This window comes from Gymnogyps californianus, chromosome 8, assembly GCF_018139145.2.
Source record: "Gymnogyps californianus isolate 813 chromosome 8, ASM1813914v2, whole genome shotgun sequence".
NCBI lineage: Eukaryota > Metazoa > Chordata > Aves > Accipitriformes > Cathartidae > Gymnogyps > Gymnogyps californianus.
This window is the reverse complement of record NC_059478.1, coordinates 2,849,013-2,867,091: the sequence shown is the minus strand read 5'-3', so window position 1 is coordinate 2,867,091 and position 18,079 is coordinate 2,849,013. Positions and strand designations below refer to the sequence as shown.

The following is an 18,079-nucleotide window of genomic DNA, read 5'->3' as shown; positions in this document are numbered from 1 at the left end:
AAAATACCAGATACCTATATTTCAATGCTAGTATCAAGCCTTCTACAATGTTAAAATAATGCCAAACTGAATGGAATCCATCTAAGGATTTTTCTTAATACAGAAGTTGCAAACAATAATTTATTGTCATGGTTTAACTCTATATTGCATTACAAAATACTTCCATAAACTTTTTTCGTTGTTTTTTATTAAATCAGTGTAAGACATAGTGATACAATAAGTGGAACGCTTAATGTACCAAATGGGAAACTGATTTCTAATGTTAAAAACAGGATTTCTAAACTTATGTCCTAACGTTATTTTTTTAAATCTTCTTTTAAAACTTTGCGAAGTTTAAGATCTACTGCCATTTACTTTCTCTCCACTGGTAAGAACCAAGTGCCACATAAGAAGAAAGTTTGCCTATCTAAAAAACGCTCAGACTAACACACTAAACCAGAGCTCTTAGGGTAACATATTGAAAGCTAGGGCAGGGATGCTGTATTATTCAGTGTCTTACAAGCAAACACAGGCGTATAAAGTAGTACTTCATATATGGTCCCCACAGGAAGAAAGTACTAAAAACTTGTTTGAAAAAGTCTGAATTTGAGCAACCACGAACACTTACCCCTCTGTCTGTTGAACTGACGACCACGAACACCAGTTCTTAATGTCGGTGGCTGAAGCCTGACACGTCGAAATGGCTTAGGCTGATTACTGCTTGTGTCTGTGAAGAAGTGGAAATGCAGGAAAGAATGTCTGTGTCTAGTACAGTTTCTCACTGTTAATGTTTACATGATTTCATACATGTTATGCTCTCGAATTTACTTTGAAATTATGAAGGTGCATCCTTATTTCATTGACATCATCTCTGATATAAATAAAAGCCTCAAAACAAGTAAGTTTGGGACTTCTTTCATTACCTATGCTAGGTGGTAAATTGGTAACGCAGTGATTTACTTACCGTCTTTGACGATTTAACTGAATGAAAAAATATTTTTAAATCTGACATCAAACTTAACAGTGGATAGAATCACCAAAGTATCAATAACTTTTGCTCCTTGAAGCGCTCTTCTTACTACAGCCTACTCTAGTTACTGCGGTCCAAGTAAAAATCGTTTGCCGTTAAGACTATCGGCATTAAAACGTGACCTTGTTCTAAGAGTTCTATCTTATTTTGTCTATCTTGGCTATTAGCGGTGCATAATGCTGGTCCAAAACGTGCCCACACTTAATGAAATGGTATGAAACAACTGTTTCCAGCAATTAACCTGTACCTGCAGATGAACTAGAAGGAGGATCTTGACTAGTCGAAGGAAGATCTGACTCATCAGATGCTTGAACAGATTCTTCTTCTTGCTGGCTATCAATTTCTAGGCCTGCTTCTGAAGTAATTCTAGAAGAGAAGGAGGTAGAGGAAAAACATGTAAGTGTATTCACATAGTTTCAAAAAGCTCAGGAAAAAAAAAAATCATCATCTTGGAGCACAAAGATTCCTACGCAAATGTCTTTCCCCAGAAATTCTCACCAGTTTTACTGTGTTTGGTCATGTCCCCCCTGCCCCAATCACGAGAGATTTACTGGCTTTTAGTCCTTGATATGCAGCCCAACTCCAGATGCATATTCAACACACTAACTGTCTTTCAGAGAAGGTCATAGAAGCTATTTAACAACAATAACTAAAAAACCTAACGTGATAGTGGTGTGTATGTTTAGACAGGGGAAGAATGAAGTGGAGGGACCACACCGACCGGTTATGCCTAAAGATCACTCATTGGTGCAATATCTGAGTTATTTGGACTCTTCAAAAGACAAAAACCAAAAAGCATTATAGGGCTGGAAAAAAACCTAAATTTAGTTTAAATGCAGCTCACTTTTTGGTATACAGTTACCTTGATCAGTATATAAAAACTGTTAGAAGATGATAACTAAAACTCAAACTGTGGGAAATATCTGTTCCCTACTAGCAACAGATTGACTTGCTCTCTTAGCTTGACTTGACAAGCTAAAAGCCTGCTCCAAACTACAGATTGTTCTGTGAACCACTTAGTTCCTCTATGGATATACTTCTCATTCACTAAAGATTAGATGGTTTTGTAAGAAACAAATAGGAGTCCTTAACATTAGAATACTCATCCTATGCTCTATCTACTCGTAGGCAGACTATTGCAGTCCAAGTTGGTGCTGCATCAAGAAAACTCTGCGGCATATTTAACTTGCAGCAGTAACATATCATTTCTTATGACCAAACCTCCTACCTCCTGCCATCAGTAGATGAAAGTTTAGGTAAATTGTGAACTACACATCTTTTACTATTATGCAACCAATAAAAATCAAAAGTAAAATATAGCACAAAATGATAACCTATCCCCTTTTAGATTTGTAATGTATTTGATCATACTACAAAATATAGCAATTATTACAGATATTAAAAATTGCACTTGCAAAGTAGAAGACAAAATCATTTGCCTATCAAATACTTAAGAACTGCTTATTCCCCTCCCTTGTGCTACATGTTTTGTACTTGCACTGCCTTAACTGAGTGACTTCATTATATATGCTTGCTTTGTAACGAGGAGTGATTTTCTCTATTAACAAACAGGAATGCTTTAGCCTTTATTCTACAAACCTCAGTCCTTCAAACTGGGGCCTTTACCATCAGTATTTGACTACTACAGAGCCCTCTGCATTCTGAAAAAATACAGAAATCTTTTTTTTTTGGTGACTTTTGTATTAGCTATGTTAAATCAGAAGAAGAAAATCAGAAGAAAAACTTTGGTTTCAGACGAAAAGGTCAGATTGTACTACTTCACAAAATTACTAAATCCTGTTTGAGCTGTCCTTCCTACCAGAACAGGTTAAACTGAAGATGAATCACAGGCACGCTTGGATGAAAACAAATCATTAAAACTAACATGACATCAAGTCTTAGTGAACCAAACAAGTCGTAGTTTACCCTTCAGATTCTGCCTCTGCAAAAACTTCATCCCCATCATCACCCGCTCCAGCCTCTGTAGTGGTGGACAGATTGCCAGTAGATGTCGTAACCATTGGAACAGACTGAGAAGCATGCTCTGAAGCGTCCGCCGATGCACTTTCAGTAAAAACTGTCACTGTACAGGAAAGGTAGTTTAATAAACATCGAGTTAGTTTGAATTTCCTACAGAAAATCTAGGGAAATCTTAGGCACGTCAGGGAAAGGGCTACTGAATACTCTTGACGTAGCAATAAGCACTATAACAACAATAATCTTAATTCTTTTCTGGAAAGTCAAGGTTTCCAACCTTTACTTCAGCCTGCAAATTTCTTGCCACTTACCTGGTGCTGCTACTTGTAACGGTGTTGTGGGAACGCTACGACCACCTGATTCTTCCTCATGAGCAAGGAATAGTGGCGTTTCATACATTCCTAAACCTGCAACACAAAGTTTTAGCGACAATTAAAATAGCCAGCTAAAAAACAGATTAACTCTCTTCTCTCTCTGTACCCTTGATGAAATCCAGTGATTTGTAGTTAAACATGGAGATTTTTGTTATTTTAAGCTGTTTTGACTTACTGCCAGAGCTAATTATAATTTATTGAAAGGTAAAACCTTGATGAAAATATTTCTATTTGTTTTACTTTCATCCTTTTCTTATGCCATTATTTGGCTGTGAGCTTTCTTCAAAGAACAGCATACTGTTCCATGCTGACAGGGATGCAGGGGAAAGGGACTGATTCAGGACAACAGCAAAAACAATATAGACAAATTGCCTGGCCATCTCTTAGCACGTAAGGATGTATCCCAAAGATGTCTTTGCATTTGCTGTTTTCCCCTATTATTTTACTATAGGAAAGCTACAATCAACAGTAAAATCAAAATTAAAAGCCATTCCTTCAGTATTTCATTTCTCCTTAAATGAATTTTCTTGTGCCCAGCAGGCAATTTGTCCTACATAAAATTTCAGCTTCTCTGGTTCACATGCCTGTTGTTCCTACCCACAGAAGCATTCTACTTTTAAAACCATATTACAAATAGAAGTGCAGCAGCTTGCAGGAAACACCTTTTTACTTTCTCTTAGTCTCTCTCTGCTGACAATTATTTAAGAGTCGCAAGTTTCCACACTTCAACAAGTACCGGAAGTAGAATTGCATTTTATTGAATGTGTTATTTGTTTTTCACTCTAGCAACCATGGAAAAGAAAGTACAGAAACGGTTTACCTCCTTGTGATGCAAGCTGACCGAGATCAGAGTGACTTGAGCTAGTTTGTGGCATATCTTCAGGGGGTCCAAATCTGAATCTAGGAACTCCAGCTACCTGGGGGGAACTATCAAAATAAAGAATTAAGGAATTCTGCAATTTTTCCAATGATCGGGGGAGGGGAAGGGGGGGGAAGGGGGAAAGAAAAAAAAAAAAAAAAAGAGAGACAACTTTCTGACCAAAACAAGAGAACAAATTATGCATGAGACAAAATTAATTAACACTGACCATAAAAATCAGCTAAACTACTGCTAATTAAATAGCAATTAGTTTCTCAAACTTATTTGGACTGCATCCAAGATCAGGAAAACAGTTCTGAAGAGAATATTCTTTACTTATTCATCCCATGAATACTCACAATTTTAAGTGGATTGCTGAACATGTCCAGAACCATCCCAAATCAAAAAATGGAGATAACTTTTGCTACTTTTATTGGTAATATTAGAGGGCGGCCGGGGGGGTGGGGAGGGAGAGCAGGGAAGCAAATGAAATAGAAGAATGTCTTTTTTTTTGCTTAATCTCTTCTTAAGCCAGTCAGTTACAATACATTGGAGATGATCGGCCTCCTAATTTGCTGATAACTTTCATGATACACAGTTCAAACAATGATTACTTATTTGTAGAGGCAGTCATCTATCATACTACTTAGCACGTTTTAGCATGTTACTCCAAATCGCAAGTTCATTTCATTTGAATTTATTTTCATTCCATTGAAAACCAGAAAGAAATAGATGCCTTTTTTTTTTTTTTCTTTACATCTACTTACTGAATGGCTTCTGCAAACCCATCTGTACGATGTGGAACTACGAGAGTTGGTGTGCTTGGAACTGTTCTATCCTCATCATCAAAGAAGTGTTGCTGCTGGAAAAAAAGAGACTGATATGAGAGCCTACAATGTATTTCCAGTTTCTACCAAGTCAAGTTAAAGGTCAGTTTGCTTTTTCCACGTTGTCCAGCAAAACAAAGACAGATTTAGCTCTTACAAAATTCTTGTCTAAATTTCAGACATCTAAATCTGAGCTAGTTATGTAGATGGCCCTTACAGGTGATAAAAAAAACCAAACCAAAATAAAAGCCATGCACTTGCAGGGCACCCATCTTTCAAAGGATTTTTAGACATCTGCTCCATGAGATCATCGTACCATCAAAGTGCCACATCTCCTTGTTGACTACAAAGGAATCTTAGGGTGACTCATTCATAAATAGATAGGAATCATCTGGCTTAATCTGGATTGCTGTAATGTACCTACCACATGGGATTTTTCACATATCAAATCATCTGTTCCCTATAGACTTGCATCCTTTGTTCCTGCATTGCCTGCAAAGCCAGAAACCTCAGCTCCCTCTTCCCTCATCCTTCATAAGGCATTCTTTTCATCTCCCTGTCTTCCTCCCATATCTTTCAAACCTTTCTCTCCAAAATACTCCTAAGCCCCCTCCCATGTGATCAGTTACTATCCAGGCAAAAAGCAGTAGGTACTGAGGCCAGTTCCAAGCAGAAACTGAATGACAGGTACATGCAAGCCAAGCAGAATCAAAAACTGAGCTGATGCCTTTGATCTCAGAAAAGATACTTTTTTAGTCAGTCATTCTCCCCTCCCTCACTGAACTTGCATTTGTTCTGTCAAATACAGTTAAAGTTGGATAAAGGGTTCAAAATTAGCTGAAGGAGACAGAGAGAAAGCATAAATTAATTAGCCTTGTTCCCTTAGGATGAGGCTGAAATTTTTTTTTTTTTCCCCCCAGTAATATATCCACTTTAAAGACTGATTCTAAAAACAAGTAATTAAAACTCTCTTGGACAAAACCAATTCAATCTCTTTTGAAGAGCTTTAGCTTCCTGGGACTTTTCTAGTATTTGCCTTCCATTAATACAGAAATGAACAGGACTAAGATATTATCTGCAAGGCTACAGAAACCATCCCACGTCTGAAGTCAATAGCGAGATTTCTTTAAAAAACAAAATAAAACCCAAGAGTTACGAATGTTCCCTCAATGCAGGTTTTTAGTAGTAGACTTTCATATACTTACCATCCCACCTATACCAGGAGTTAGCTGCAGTCCACGCCCCACCGACTGTCGTCGAGTCATCTGGATTCTCTTTATAGTAAAGAAAAAATGCAGTAGAGTCAATGCTTTCCTGGAATTCTAATAACATGCAATTGTTCAATCAGAGCCAAGGATAGTGGCTAAATGAGTAAGTGTAACAATCACATGTCAGTGTACAACGCTGCTCAGTACAGGCATCATACCTTCTTAAGGAACAGACCATGGCAGCAGCTACTCCACATCTCATATCTGCTGCCTGGTCTAACCACAAAAAAGAATCATGTAGGTTTAAATTCTGCGTATGTGACATTACTATTTCTACTGAGGACAGAAAACTTGAACACAGAAATACTGGGGCCCCAAGCCTCAGAACAAGTTAATGCTAAAGGATAATTTCAGTCCAGCTATTTTTGCAAAATTCAGGTTGTGATGTTTTCATTTACAGAATCTATAGGTCTATGTCAAAGCATAATCATGGGTCAGGCACTGACTGTGAAAGGTTTAACTTAGAAAATGAAGGACAACATTCCTTTGCCCAGGCTGCATTGGGGCAGAGACTAATAAAAACCCCTGCCAAGCTGTCTGAGTTACAACCTGTTCAAGAACAGCTCTTGTAGTGGAAATAACAGCAGTCACTGACTGAAACAACACTGGTATAATAACTTCAAGATACAAATCCATCATGAGTGCCTTACTGCTTTTAATGTTCCCTGTCTAGCCATAATCTGCAGGATGAGACATGTTAAGTCAGTTTGCTCAGCTACCAGTTTTAGGATGCTAAATAGATGTAATCTATTTTTACAATAGGTAGAGCACTTAGGTTTTATTTAGAAGAAATCATAGAGTAATTTTTTTAAGTGTCTTTGGAACTGCTAGAGATAGCTTATACCTGTACTGGGGGACCCAGTTCTTGAGGAGGAGCATGAATAGTTAGTCGTGGGGGCAGTGGATGTGGTGGTCTGCGTGGTGACTGTGGGGGCCGAGGGGCCTGTCTCTCCGAGGCAGATGATGGCTGCTGTTCTCTTGAACTTTCATGAGGAAAAGTGGACTCTGCAGCACTTGTACTCCCTTCTCCTAAAACAATACAGAAGTAGAGGAGTAAACCCATGCTCTCCAAACTTAGTTGAAAACATGAAGGGAAGTCTTCAAATTCTGCTACCACATTAACACAGACATTTTCTACCCTTGCGAGAGTGGGGACAGCTCAGTACTGTTCTTTAAAATCACTTAAGAGGACTTGTGCCAACTACATCAACACCAGCACCGAAACAAACTGATTATTCGAGTGCTGATTTAGAGAGAGGACATTAATCTACTGAGCCATCAACAGCAGTTTCCATAGCAACCAGAGCTTGCAGGGTTTTCAAAGGAATGTAGAATATATCCAGAAAAGAACATTTCAAAAGAACCTACATTTCAGGTTAAAATGGCCTTTAGCATTTCGCCTTATATTCTTAAGTGCATATTTTAACACATGCAAAGCAGCTTCTACATATCCCCCCCTTACAGACACAGACTTTGAAGAAACATGGAATAATCATACCACTGTTTTGAGAATCTGCTGCCCTCTGGTTGCTTTCACCTCCTCCCATGCTTTCCTCAGTTTCTGTTCCAGGATCTGTACCGTCAGCACCCTAAAAAAACCCCACATAAACATAATATGACTTAGCACTAAACAACTTACAGGCTGTAAAGAGAATATAAAAGCAGTAAAAAAGTATTCAGAAAGTAAACAAAGTCAAATATATGAAAATCTCAAAATATTTCTGTAAATATCTACAAAATCATGTAAATGTATGAAACTGTATGAAATTTCAGTTTTGCATATCTGTACATACACAAACGTGAACAACACAGCCATCATCACTTAATAATAATAGCCAATGAAATATCCAGCTTTTGAAGAAACTCCCTTACTAGCTTTGCAACTACAGTATTTGGTGCTGGCCCCTGTACTTTGCATTTTCACTCAGCCCTCTTAAACATTCAAAGTTGATTCTTCTTGTGAAAACACAGAAATTACTATCACCTACTAGCAGCCTCAATTTTCTGGGATGAATTCATACTAAGATTTTCTCTTTCAAGTACTCAAATTTGTGCAGATGCATTACAACACCAATTTATTCCAAGAAATTTAACAGGCTATTAAAAAAAGGTACAAATCTCACCTCAGCGTCATCTGCTTCATATCCATCATTACCATCAGCACTACCAGTTCCTTCATTACTGTCATCACCTTCATCTCCCATCCCTGTGTCTTCATCATCATCCTCGTCTTCCTCTTCCTCATCCTCATAGTCCTATGATAAGACCACAAAAAAATCCTTAAGGAAGTGCGGAAAGGGTAGTGGAATAATTTCACATGTTGAAGTGGTACACTTCACTTTGTGGTACACAGACCACGTCTGTCTGTGGACCTCTTTCTGAAGATGTGCAGCATTTATTACCCACAGAGTAGCCGTATGTATTTTTTGATTGCTGTGGTAGGCTGACCTTGGCTGGCTGCCAGGCACCCACCCAGCCACTCCCTCACTCTCTCCAACAGGACAAGGGTAGAAAATAAGATGGAAAAGCTTGAGGGTCAAGATAAAGGCAGCCAGATCACTTACCAATTACCACTATGGGCAAAACAGACTCAACTCAGGGAAAATTAATTTAATTTGTTGCCAATTAAAAATAGAGTTGGATGGTGAGAAACAGATGAAAACTAGAACACCTTCCCCCGCCCCGCTTCTTCCCAGGCTCAACTTCACTCCCTCATTCTCAACTCCTCTTCTTCCTCCCCAACCCCACACAGGGCAGAGGGGACAAGGAATGGGAAGCTGTGGTCAGTCCATAACAGTTTCTTTCTGCTAGTCCTTCCTCCTCACACTTTTCCCCTTGCTCCAGCATGGGTCCTCTCCACAGACCACAGTCCTTCAAGAACTACTCCAGCAGTGGGTCACTCCCACTGAAGGGCTGCCGTCCTTCAGGATAAACCTGCTCCTGCATTGGCTCCTCTCCATGGGCCACAGTTCTGGCAGTAGAGCCTACCCCTCCATGGGCTGCAGTTTCCTTCAGGGAACATCCACCTGCAGCACCATCGTCCTCTCCATAGGCTGCAGGGAAACACCCGCTCCATTGTGGTCTCTTCCATGGACTACAAGGAATATCTGCTCTGATGCCTGGAGCACCTCCTCCCCCTCATTCTCCTCCAACCTTGGTGTTCTCAGGATTGTTTCTCACATTTTTTCCCTGCTCCTCCTCACGTTAACACTGCCATGCAATATTTTGCCCTTTCTTATATATGTTTCTACCAGCTGATGGGCTCAGCTATGTCCTGCAGTGATGCACTGCAGAGCCACCCAGAACACGCTGTGCCTGGCACAAGGCAGTGCCCAGCCTCTCCTCACAAATACCACCCTCGTATGTTGAAAAACTCATGTGTTGAATCGCCAGAGATAGTCCAGACGCACTGTGGAATTTTACGACTTTAAAAAAAAAAAAAAAATTAAGCTGAATTAGCAAGTATCTTTAAAACACCAGAAGTCCAGACTACAAAAATACAGACTATTTATACAGTAAAAAAAAAGATAAATTGATTAAATTAGTTCTGCACAGTGATCTTTACATCTCATCAAAGACAAAATCATAAATGAAGTAGTTCATAAGTAATTCCATGATATACATACTTCCTGCTCGCCTTCATTTTCTTCATCATCATCATCTTCATCATCACTATCAATTACAATGACATCATCTCTCTTGGATTGACCATCCTGAGATGAAGAAGTATTTTGTTGATCTGACTGAAGAGGTCCAAGATCTATTGGGATAGACTGAGAAGTTTCTTCACTATCCTCCATGGGAGTGTACTCTCCCTGTGTAACACCCTGTAAAAGATAAAGGTAAATTACCAGAGGATACAAAATGAAGTGCGGCATATACAATTTTTAAATGTTCATCAAGAAAGTGTCCATTGTACTTCTAAGAGCTCCTAGCTCTTAACCTCAATCAAATGGAGGCCTGGTCTACAACACAAGTGTTTTATCCTTCACTACCAAATCTGGCACCCATCTGATTTAGGACGGGTGCCATCACTACAGATACTGTATTCATATATGATGTATTTGAATGCACATCCATGAAAATCTGCTGTCTGAATGTTTAGCCATCTACTTTGGATAACCAAGGAGCTATCACCAACACCTGCACCATAAGCAAATACAGATACATGGAGCACTGTTGACAGCTGAGGCAGCACTCTGCCCTTACTTCACATCCAGCCAGACCAATTGCGTGGTTACTTAGAGGGGCACTCTCTGAGCACTCCACCAACACTGCAGTTACTGTCAGTGCACGAGACTGGTGATGGGACAATGAGAAGAGAAACAAGCTCTGATGCTTACAAGAGAAACACTAGTTATCGCTGGTTCTTAATAACTAACCAAGATAGGAGAGGACAAAAGAGAATGCTATAGTTGATTGTCAACAATCAACTACAGACAACTAAAAGCCTCCCCAGGATCAAGGAACAACCATCTCTCTTCTAAGCATGAACGCTGAGCTGCTGTTTTAGAGTTCTTTTGGTCTGGAGGAACAGTAATGCAATTCACATGATAGCCAGACACAGAGCTAGCAAATAGTTCTCTTTCCATTCAACACGTATGCATATTCAAAACATTTGAACCGAATCTGACAAGTATGACTAGAAGCGTTCAGAAAAAAAAATGCATCAGAGACAGTCCCTCACAATCTCTTTTAAAAACAAAAAAAATCAGGACTCTACTACATAAATTTTGTAGCATTCAAGACTTTTGGTTTAGGTACGATAACTAGGTTCTGTTATTTTCTGAACAACATGTCACTTTAATGTTGCAAATGGTTGTCTAGCAGCAGCATTCAAATAATCACATTGAGTACTAGAACTGTTAATTAAAGAAGGTTTAAAGATACCTGTGGAATAGAAAGCACACAGCTGGGATTTAATGGGGAGGATTAAACATGTGAAGGATACGAGGGGAAAAATGACTAAAGACTCAGCACTCACCACTGCTTAAAGAAAACAGATTCCACACCTCAACATGAGGTTTTGCCAAGTTAGAGAATTACCGTAACACTTTTGCTCGTTTCTAAGGTGAAAGGAGATTCATGGTTTTCACTTATATTTGGCTTTCCTAACACAGCTACAATGGGCATTTTACAGAACTAGAACAAAACCAACTTTTTCTTCTTTGTTTGTCAAATCATGACCCATCTAACACTAAGCTTACTCAAGGATTTGTCAAATCTTTCTGTAAAAGAAAAGCCAGAAACCAAAGAGAAGCACTTCAAAGGAGTAAGTGAAGAACTGAAAACTCAAATTCCATTTTAAGGCTGTGACTCATTTAATCTCTACATCTCAGTTTCACTATATAAAACTGGGTTAAGGATACTAGGATTTCTAAAACAACACATCGAATTAAAGTTCAAAATTGCAAAGCTTCATTAACATTCTGAATTTTACTTATATAGGTATGTGTAGAGTGCAATAAAAATTGAGTATCTATCCTTGAACACAGCAAGTCTAAACTTTAAATGGTTACAAGTGGTTTCCACTGGAAATCTGCAAGATCTCATTTGAGATTTCACTTCTAAAAATCTTGAGAGTTTGAAGTAAAAAAAGATAGCTATTTCTGCTGAAGATTTTTTTCTTTTCAAATACACTTACTTCTCCAATTGAGTCTTGTGAGTCTTGATTGTATGTTTGAGCTTCTACCTCACCATCAGTGCTCTCTTCTGCTGTCACTTCCTCCTGAAAGAACATATATTTTTCTCGTTCAAAACACATCACTAGCCCTAAAGTTTGGTTCTTTAAGATGGTTGAGGTTTTTTTTACTTTTTAAAAAAACCTATCTTTTCCCACACAGATCATGGGCAACATTTTGTTCCCCTTTTACTATTATTCCTTAGATCTGCTTCTACCTAGCACCCCAGATTTCTCTGCCCTGGAGAAATACGATTTCCCTATTCCAGTCCACTGGACCTCAGTGTCTCCAAATCTTTTCAGGACCAAAAAACCCTCAGGGTTTCCCACTCCACCTCCATCCTCTCAGCTAATCAAGTGATAACGTTCTTACACCCTCTTGCCCTTTTCTGTTATGCAACATGCCTCTCGTACAGAGTTAATAAAACATCTTTGACTTCCTTAACATTTTTTGTGAGTTGCCTGCTGTAAGGTTCTGTCTCAAGTTCATTCCTTTTTTGCAGGACATCCCAGTTCCCTCACACCAACATTTCACATGCATCTCCTCTAAGCTTTTCCATGGAACTCATCTTTGCTTCCCTGGCATCTCCTCAAGTGCACTGTATTTTATTCCAGAATAACTGTAGATAATGACCTTCCAGACTACATTGAAAAATGTTTTAATTTGTTCCTCCTCAGTGCTAGGATATGGCCCTCTCTTCCATCCCACAGTTCACTAAGATTTGCATCATTCATTGCAACTGGTATAACCTCTGCCTTTTATGACACCCAAACATAACTGCTTCCTCTGCGATAGATTAAAAAGTCATGTTAAGAATTAACTGACTTGCTCTGAAGTAATATACTCCCTCTTCCCATTAAAATCTTCCAGAAGGACAGTTTAAGTAAGTAGTAGCATTTTATGTTCTTACAAACCTCAGGTCCAACTCTCTGTATGCTTCTCAGTTTCTTTGGAAGAGGTACATCCACCGTTTCCTCTGAAATTTGGTCTGAGTTTTCCACAGTGTTATCCTCCTCTTCCTCTCGTGGACGTTTAGACAGTGAAGAACTTGGGGTAGCTGAAACTTAAAAGAGCCTCTCCGTTATTTTCAGAACAAAAAAACGTATAAAACAGAAAATGAAAAGGTTTGGTATTTTACTCTGGAAGATCGTCTCCTTTTCTGCATTGAATGACAACAAGTAGAATCAGATAGAATCAGTTTGTGCTGTTTCCTAGGACATGAAAACATCAGCCCCTTCGGTTACAAGTCTTATGCTCTGGGACCTATATTCACAACCTGACTGAACCCAAATGTAAGCTTCACGGTACAACGAAAATATTTTTTCCAGTGTCTTTGCTTCTGACAAGTTCACCTACAAGTTTAACAGAGTATCAGCTAGGAAACAAAAAAAAGCAGTTTACAAAAGTATATTTTGGGGAATAAATATTCTACACCAAAATCTACACTATGTAGGGCAAACAGATGTGCAACACTATCACACTGAGTAGCTTTAGTGTTCATCTCTGTATTTTTATATTCCAGCTTAAGCAGCTTACTCATGACTCCTAAAATTAACCTTACTCCAACAGTACCATGGAAACAGAGGCAACAAGGTTTAATGTATTAAACCCCAATGCTGCTCTGAATAGATAAACACATGAGTTTTTATTTTCTACTTTAAGGAATGCAGTGACAACAGCATTTCAGAGGTACCATTTCTGAAGGTTCAAGAAAGAAGCCTAACCTCAGAATTTTGTAAAATGTGCAATAAACTAAGGGGGGAGGGGGAAGAGCAAATTCTTTTGCTGAAGTTAGGCCTCGGTTGACAAGGGTTCAAATGGAGCTACTTAAAAAGAACTATTCAAAAAGGTAGGCCTATAAAATAAAACCAACCTGTGCCAAACACTGCTGTAGAAGTGGAGGGCCTCTCTATTTGAGAGCTCTGTACAACTTCTACAATGGTAGGGGATGGCTCCTGATTAGCGGGCTCAATCTGAGGATGACTTTGCTGAGTGGGCTGCACAAAAGCAGTCGCTTGAGTCTGCTGCTGAACAGTCAAGATGGGCTGAGAGAGAGACGTCTGAACATTAGGACTGGTGGAACGCACAGACCCACTAGTGCTTCCAAAGACTGGAACATGCTCCACAGGTCCTTCTGATTGCATAGCTGAAAGGCAAACAGTAGCACATTCAACTGTCTTCGTATTATCTAGTACAGTTCACATTCTCCATTTCAGAATGCCCTAAACAAACAGATTCAGCATTTTACAGATTGAGTTAACATTGCTTATACCCATCTTCAGTTGAGGAATCATGAGCTTTGTTACAACAGAAGTGGTCATAAAAGTGCAATATTGAAAGAGATGCAGGGACAATAAAACTATTTGAGGTACTTTCAAATTAATAATTACCAAAATTTCAAGGCAAAGGTAGCATTTATGATTACTGTAGATCCTTATACTATACTAAACTGCTCACCTTCCTGAGTCTCCACCTGTGTTGTAGGCATAACTGTGGCTGTTGGAGTAGTGGTAGGATTAGTGACTGTAGCAGGAGTAACCATTGGACGGATACTGGCTCTTGGAGTAGACTTATTCCCAGCTATTGCAGCAGCAGTCACTTTACTTGGAGTTGACACAACAGGAGTCGGTTTAATATTTGCTGTTGGTGGATCTGAAGTGCTAGCACTGAAAAACAGGATATTTGTTTCATCATGGTAGCGCAGAAAGCAGATTTTAAAAATACCAAATGTAAATATATTATCATAGCCAGAAATAGTAATTTTTAAAGGTTTAAAATTTAAAAGCCTGACAAGGGCATAATGAATTGTCTTCCAAAATTCATTTATAGTTAAAAAAGAAAGACGACAGACCCATTATGCCATCAGTAGGATTTTGTCCAGATTAGAGGTTTGACAGGTTTCTTCAAATGTAATCAACTAGAACTCTGTAAGCAGATCAAAAGGAGCAGTGTGTAGCTCCTACTATTAGCTGTGCTGGGTGAGTAATACATCTTACATTAAAACTAACTGATTCACTCAATACAAAGCAACATCATCTCTTGGTTGAGACAATGATCAGCCAAATTTTTTTGAAAGCCTTGCTTTCAAAAGGATGCTGTCATGAAAATGGAAAGGGAGTTTGTTACCAAAACTTAGTAATACAGTAATATTTCCCATTTTAGAGCTTAGTCATTTGACTATTTTATCTGTTGTTAGAGTTACCATCTATTTAGCCCGTTTCTCATGTTTGAGATTCTTGCACAAGGAAGATCCCCCCCAAAACCAAAAAGGTTAAAGGTAACAATCAAAACTGTACAACTTCAAGAGTCTTGAGGTCTGAAAACATTTTAAAAATCTTTTATGTTTCCCAGACACCATGTTCCTGGTGGTTAATATGACAATTTAACAGCTTAAAAGCTTTGATTAAAATGTAGCTGGGAAAACAGGAGGAACATATTATGTCAATCAGTATCTTCAAAGTTGCTTAAGAAAAATTGTGAAAAGCTAGTGGTTTACTAAAAAGAAGAGCAACTAGATGAAGACAAAACCAAAAAACACCAACCATAGAAACTCTGCAAAACCCCCAAACCCTTCAACTCACATTCCTCTTTCACCTGAAGCTGGAGTAGACTTGAGTGAGATTTGCCTCTGCTGTTCTGGGACCTATTAAGTAAGAAACAGAAGTATCATGCCATGTAAATATGAAACCGAGCGAGTAATTTGGTAAAATACTTCAGCAGACAGATCTCTTTACTAACAATTGTTTCTCTAACAGCTTTGCTAGCATACCTAGTCAGACTCCATGATTATTGCAAATTCTCCAAAACAAATCATACCAGTCATACCAAGTATGTAAACCAATTCAGTAATTTCTCAGGTATTTTCTGAAGCTATTGAGATAATAGCAGCTAGAATCCATTATACCAAATGCATGGATAAAAATACAAAAATAGAGAGCAGAGCGCAAACAGCTCATTGGGTAATTCACAGTGAATGATATAACTGTATGCTTGTTAGCACTGGGAATTCTGACTATGGCAGGAAGTAAGTTTTAAATTAAGTTCTGAATCCTTACTAAAGCCAACTTGTATATTTCCAAAACCAGGGGACAGTGGAACTTGAATAGCGCACAGTTTGTTGGGCTCATTGATATTTTTTAATTTTCCTTTTTTTTTTTTTTTTTTTTTTTTTTTTTTAAAGTGTAGGAGTCCTATGACAAGAATTTCCGTCTGCTATTTAGGATGTTTAGAGAAAGCACCTTCACGTAAAATAGTCCTGAGTATTAACTACTGTATACACAAAACCAAACCAAGTCGGACAATGGTGCTCGTACTGACAGCTCTTGTTATCATTCAGTCATGAGACATGCATGCTGTTTATTTCCTCTCACATAGCTAGCTAAAAGGATTTTGTACCTTGTTTGTAGACTCTGGTGGCTCATCTCGCTGCTCATGGTGTCGCTCTTGCTGCTCTCTAAGCTCTCTTTCCAGACGGCAGATTCGACCTTCATACTGTGATTTGAGTGCACTCATCCGCACCTCCAACTCAGTCTTCTGCTCTTCTAATGAGCTGCTCTTTTGCTTCCACTCTTCGTTTTCTTTTGTTAGCTGTTCTTTCGTACCTAATTGAATAGGAAAGAATTCAGTCTTGCCACTGTAAAGCTGCCTACTAAGTCTCTGCAGGCTGAATACTTGGCTGTTTTAATAGGTTACTGAATTATTTTGAAATCTTAAAAATGTTAAGCTATCAAAGGAGCTCGTAGAGGTAATTTTAACTTTCACATGCTATTTTTCTATTTAATTGCAATTAAATAAAAACAAATTAAAAATATAAAAATATATTATATATATATAAAAATAAAAAATTAAATAAAGAAGTAATCACAAAAGAACAAGATGTTTTCAGCAAGCTCTTACACCATCGTTCCTCTCAACATCAACTAAAAATAGAGGAGGCGGTATGTTTTGCACCTGTACACTCTGAACAGAGGGAAGGGGAGAATTACCTATTTACCCTATTTAGTGGGGTCAATCTGCTCTAATCAACAGAAGGATAAAAAACAGGGGTTGTCGCGTTGGCTGGCCAAAACTAAGCAAAACTTTTTTTACCTCCAGTGCACAGCTAGTTATATACTTTTATCATCTCCTGAAGGAATTAAACTTTAAGTTCTAGAACAATTCCTGTAACATTTAATCTAGAAAAAACTTTTAAGTAAAATGTGAAGTAGGCCATATTTTCCCAAGCATTCTGTCTACATGCTTCTCCACAGGAATAATCAAAAACCCAAACAGAAGACAACATCTTAAGGACTGGAAAAAAAATATTATAATACCAGCTAACTGTGCTATTTTCTGCTTGGCCGCAAGCAAGGTCTTCCTAGTTTTCTCTTCCTTCTCAGTAATCTGTTGCCTGAGCTGTTCTTCCTGTGTGGTCTTCTCTTGCAGATCTTGATGAAAACGAGCAAGTTCTGATTGTAGCTGTGTTATCTGCTCCTGAAGATTTCTAACTTCGGTTTCCTTTTCTGCTATAGTCTAGAGAGGAGAGAGAGATTGCAACCATTGGCCACAACCAGCTACTTTGGCAGACATATAGCCTAGCAAGCTCCACGGACCTAGTATTAACTGGCCACTGTATTAAGGTTAAAAGGCTTCTAATCAACAACAGGGGAGTCCAGTCCTCTCTGAATGCAACAGTTGAGAGAACAGCATTCTCTTTCCCACTTATTCATTCCAAGAAACAACATGAGCCACACTAGACACAGGATTTAAGCCAGGTTTAAGGTCCCTCTTGCTCAACAAGGTAGAGGCACAAACAGGTCACGTCACATATTTCTGTGCATACATGCATGCACACACACAAAACCACCCTCACATTCTTCACAGTTACGCATTTAAGATTTCGGTACAGTACTCCGAAATTGTTCACTGTTCTTATCTTGTTCACTCTGTTCTTACCTTTTGTAAACTTTCAACCTGAGTCTCCAAAGCCTTTGTCTTCACTTCAGCTTGACTGAGAGTGTCTTTCAGCTCTTGTACTTCCTGGACAGAAACTTGTTCTTCTTGTTGTTCTACAAAAGACTGAGTTGATGCTTCGGCAACCATCTG

General features: G+C 38.6%; 1 protein-coding gene across 1 annotated transcript in view; it reads right to left on the bottom strand.

Moving 5' to 3' along the window:
* TPR (translocated promoter region, nuclear basket protein) overlaps nt 1-18,079 on the bottom strand; it is a 42,279-nt gene that overhangs the window by 760 nt on the left and 23,440 nt on the right. Inside the window, exons 32-50 of the mRNA XM_050900846.1 lie at nt 17,930-18,076; nt 17,308-17,506; nt 16,391-16,596; nt 15,577-15,638; nt 14,453-14,661; nt 13,869-14,141; nt 12,910-13,058; nt 11,959-12,042; nt 9,941-10,141; nt 8,438-8,569; nt 7,813-7,903; nt 7,159-7,343; nt 6,252-6,320; nt 4,987-5,081; nt 4,181-4,287; nt 3,298-3,393; nt 2,936-3,092; nt 1,257-1,375; nt 608-706 (exon numbers count right to left, since the gene is read on the bottom strand). Coding sequence (XP_050756803.1) covers nt 608-706; nt 1,257-1,375; nt 2,936-3,092; nt 3,298-3,393; nt 4,181-4,287; nt 4,987-5,081; nt 6,252-6,320; nt 7,159-7,343; nt 7,813-7,903; nt 8,438-8,569; nt 9,941-10,141; nt 11,959-12,042; nt 12,910-13,058; nt 13,869-14,141; nt 14,453-14,661; nt 15,577-15,638; nt 16,391-16,596; nt 17,308-17,506; nt 17,930-18,076 — 2,680 coding nt within the window. The remainder of the gene's footprint in view (nt 1-607; nt 707-1,256; nt 1,376-2,935; nt 3,093-3,297; nt 3,394-4,180; nt 4,288-4,986; nt 5,082-6,251; nt 6,321-7,158; nt 7,344-7,812; nt 7,904-8,437; nt 8,570-9,940; nt 10,142-11,958; nt 12,043-12,909; nt 13,059-13,868; nt 14,142-14,452; nt 14,662-15,576; nt 15,639-16,390; nt 16,597-17,307; nt 17,507-17,929; nt 18,077-18,079) is intronic.